Consider the following 4428-nt stretch of genomic DNA (forward strand, 5'->3'; position numbering starts at 1 on the left):
TGTGTAGAGTTGTGGAGTTTGGCTAAGAGCTCTAATCCCAGGAAGTACTGTTTGGAATTATTATATAATATATTTGTGTTATTTGTGTTATAGAGTTCATTTATTAAAAAGGGAAAGCTAAAACTTCATATAGTGGTTATATTTTAATAGTAGATAGTCTACTACTACCATTTTTTTTTTTTAACTAGCCTGCACCATCCCATTGTTGGGCAAAGGCCTCTCTCCACTTCTTCCATTCTGGTCTATTTTTCGCTATTGAACACCAATCAGGTTTATAATGGTCCAGCTCGTCCCGCCATCTCCGTTTTGGTCTGCCAATTCTCCTTTTAGAGCTTGGGATCCACCTGGTAGAAGATTTCGCCAGAGACTCTTCAGGCAAGCGGCAGACGTGTACGGCCCAGTCCCATTTCAACATAGCGGCTTTCATGCCCACGTCAGCGATTTTTGTGCGAGAGCGCAGTTGGGTGTTTCGGATTACAGTCCATGTCCATTATTCGGACACCTAAGATACTGCGCTCCATCGCACGTTGGCAAACCTTGAGGGCGGACTTCTGTGAGTTTGTCAAAGATCAAGTCTGGGCACCATAGGTGAGTACTGGAAGGATGCACATGTCCATTAGTCGTCTTTTATGTCGCAGAGGAAGATCTCCTTTCATAAGGTCACCCATAGACCAATAGCTCCTCCAGGCATTTTGTATTCGTCTTTCGACTTCTTTGTCTTGTCGGCACTGAAAGAACACTATTTGACCCAGGTAGATATATTCTTGGACATAATGCATCTCTTCTGAACCTACGGTCACCTTTTGCTGTATGCTGTTGGTCATCAGCTTGGTCTTTGCCATATTCATTTTTAGTCCAACCAAGAGTTTGCATCTCTGACGCGGATGACGAGAACAAGACGATATCATCAGCAAATCGAAGGTTACTACCATTGACTTTGTATAATATATATGCAAATTTTAGAATTAGGTCAAGAAGGGATAAAAATTTACTTCCGAGGGGTTTGGGGGTCATTCCCCAAATGAGGTTTTATACAAAAAAGATCTAAAATGGGTTGAATATAATCTTTCCCTGTTCACTTTTTACCCTACTTTTATATATATGTCAGCTACCTTGTTAAAATAAAAAGTACTTATATAACTTTTTAAAGGAAATGTCATCAAAATCTGTGAAGCCGTTTTTGCATGATCAAATAACAAATAGGAACTTTCACTTTTGACATATATGAAGAATAACATGCAGATATAACAATAAGACGCTTGTCAGCTCATATTAGGTACCTACGTGTGAAATGGGATTTGATTAGTAAGTACAGTTAGAGTACAGGGAAAAAATTGCTTGACGTTTTCACATATTATGTAGCAGGGTAGAGGGAACCTAGTGTAAGGAAACACCGTTCCTTATTTTCTGATTAATTTTTAGAGTATTTGCATCACTAATTCCCCCCAAATAGAAATCTAACCTGCAACCGTCGTATTTACAGCTCGACTATACCTACACTTCTACGCCACGATGGCCTCAAATATCACAATATTTTTACGACTCAAAAGTGCTTTCTATTAAATTAGTAGTAGTTTATTATTAATATTTGACAGTAACCCAAACGGATGTAGAGACTTATGATGAATGATGTTGTGTTCCGTTTCCTTATTTATTTATTTTTAATAAACGCTGTGTTTATTAAATTCTTAGTTCCACTATTCGAATTGTCCTTAGTGTGACGGAACTAAACGCCGCAAATACGTCATATAGTGTAAAATATATACACATATTATAAATAGATACGTTCCTTAAACAAAAGAATGTTTCAATTATGTTTATACAGCAGTTGGCATAAGTGTTTGTAGCGCAGAATATGAGACGATCCATTAGTCGACTGATTGACCAGACTCGGTCGACACATCAAAGAAACACTGTCATCTTGTACTTACGCAGATACTAGACCCTTCTACGTACATAGATGCATGCATACATGCATATCGAGATATGCAAATGTAACAATTCAATGTTATATCTTGTGCAAAAATATAGAGTTTTTCATTTTACGTTGTAAAAGAAATATATGTTTTAGTTTGTGTCATTAATATATAGAAGCTTCTAATTACCTTGAAAACAATTGTGCAATTCATTAGATAATGACGTTTAATTATCGTGTAATTTAATATTTCTTTGATTATAATTAATAGTTTTGATATTTTTTAGTTTTTGTTACTTAACTACAAATTTCAAAATAAAGTAATATAATAGATATAGATAAATCTTCGAAACTTCTTAATATTTATAATTTGAATGCGCGCTAAAAATCGCACTTATGAACTTCTTGAACGATGATGTCACTGCCGATAGCTGAGCGCCCGCGCCGGCCGCAACCTTCACAATTACCATTTATACCTCCACGTCGAACATATCACATAAAATTTAATCTCAAGGATTTATGTACGCTCAAAAATTTAATTTTATTGTTGGTCCGGTCCGGGCCTCGCGTTCCCGTTCCCGTTCCCGCACAATAAATCTCGATCGAGTTATTTCGGCATTGTGAAACCGCACAAATACGAGTATATTATCATCGAGAAAAAAATATTTAAATTATTTGCTGTCTTAAATATTTTATTTACAGTATGATAAAAAGGTAATTGTATAGCCGCGATTGTTTACTCTCGAGTCATGAGACGTGTGATAATATACACACATATATGTAAATGTATAATAGGTATATTTAATTTATTCGCTTAAAATGCAAATGTACTCACATTTTGCTATCACCGTCGACATGAGACTGCACGGTAAATCCAAACATGGACTGATAGTTCCCGGTGTAAACTACCCTCGAAGGGATGTCCACATTGAAGCCCAGGGCGGCCGCCCAGGCACATACAAAAATACACAGAAATAAAGCCATTTTTTTAATAGCTAATCAAGTCACTGCACAGAATTTAAACACTATTTATTTAATAATTATTTATATATTGAAATAAATGATATAATTCGTCCTCATGTTCGTTTCTCGAGTTCGAGATCGCAACGACTCTACCGGCGGTATGGCACGTGCAATCCGGTAGTCGGTCGGCGCTATACTGACTGACTGCCTGAGCGCGGCAAGGGCAGTGAGGTAACGGGTAAAAGACTTTGGAAAATGACTCTAGCACAGTTTCGCGCGTTTTTCTCCGAAGATGACTTATTGTGTATTTTATATGACGTCCAGTGGCCATAGCCTTGACACGTTTTCCACTGATTCCATAGAATTTAATTTTAATTTAAAATATATAGTGTATGTTATTACCCAATTAGTCCTTAACACAATGTAAATTGTTGATTTTAGTTTCAGGATTTGGTTTCGTTGAAATATAACAACTTTAAAATATGAAAAATGAGTTTACTCATAGATATATATGACAATATTAAAAATATTTGTGACTCTATTAAATTAAATGGAATTTATTACGTTCAAGGTTTTTTGAACACCGTTAAAATTATAGATTATGTTTGTTTTACAATTTACCTATGTTATATGTCACGAATTCAAAAATAAATATATAATAATAATTAATTGTACGACTTATAGTCGTTTCATAAGACTCCTTGAACTAATAGCAGTGTCGCATTACCAATGATCTTCATTCGCTACTGTCTCGTGTTCGCCTGTCTCGTTTTTAAAAACAAATAAGTTATAATTTTCATGAACAATGTAAGAAAATTACGATGTCTTTATCATTTCAATTTAAAAAAACCACCACCATCAACAAGCTAGCAACAGTCAAACAAGTTAGTTTAGACCGACCACGGACCGACCACTCTACCAATTTCCTCAATTAGCCTCCTCTCGTACTAGTACTATACGAAATGTTGTAGCGACGTAAAAAACGTTTGTTTACAACCACTTTGGACGAATTGCTTTCTATTATCAAGCAATCACTTGTGAATTTAGCTGTCTTTAGTGGTAGTCGCAGATTCTATGTCTATTTTTTTATTTAGAATTGAATTATTAATGAAAATTAGCTAGATCCTTTGGCGATTTTTATTATAAATATTCTTAATGATTTTAAATACTGTTTGTATTCTATGTTTGTAATGTGTTTGCGTCAAAATTAATCGAGTTAGATTTTCGATTTTCGATGTCGATTTGTTGGTTTTTCGTTGGTTTGCAAGATGCATGGGCTCGAGCCATTTTTTATACGTTTTTATAAATATTTAATATTTACCTGTTAATAATATGAATTTAGAAGAAAACGCTAGCTATCCTACAGTATCAAATATTCTTGTGTAGACTTATTAATATTATTATCATAATTATTTTCAATTTGGGATATAGCATTAAGGGTAAAGTATGGAATTTAGTGAGAAAACAAAAACAATTTTAAATAACTTTTTGACGTATATATAATTATAAAATACCGGGAAACATTTAATATAAAATAAAACACATATAAA

The 4428-nt window shown here is 34.4% G+C and overlaps 1 protein-coding gene across 2 annotated transcripts in view; it reads right to left on the reverse strand.

Moving 5' to 3' along the window:
- The window catches only part of if (integrin subunit alpha inflated), an 85797-nt gene extending 82728 nt beyond the window's left edge, over positions 1–3069 (reverse strand). For both annotated transcript variants that reach the window (XM_085204792.1, XM_085204791.1), the window contains exon 1: positions 2751–3069. In XM_085204792.1, coding sequence (XP_085060918.1) covers positions 2751–2899 — 149 coding nt within the window. In that variant the 5' untranslated portion in view covers positions 2900–3069. The remainder of the gene's footprint in view (positions 1–2750) is intronic.
- Between the last annotated feature and the right edge of the window lie 1359 nt (positions 3070–4428).

Source organism: Heliconius melpomene, chromosome 20 (genome assembly GCF_056956725.1).
Source record: "Heliconius melpomene rosina isolate 202511_hmr_F chromosome 20, ASM5695672v1, whole genome shotgun sequence".
NCBI lineage: Eukaryota > Metazoa > Arthropoda > Insecta > Lepidoptera > Nymphalidae > Heliconius > Heliconius melpomene.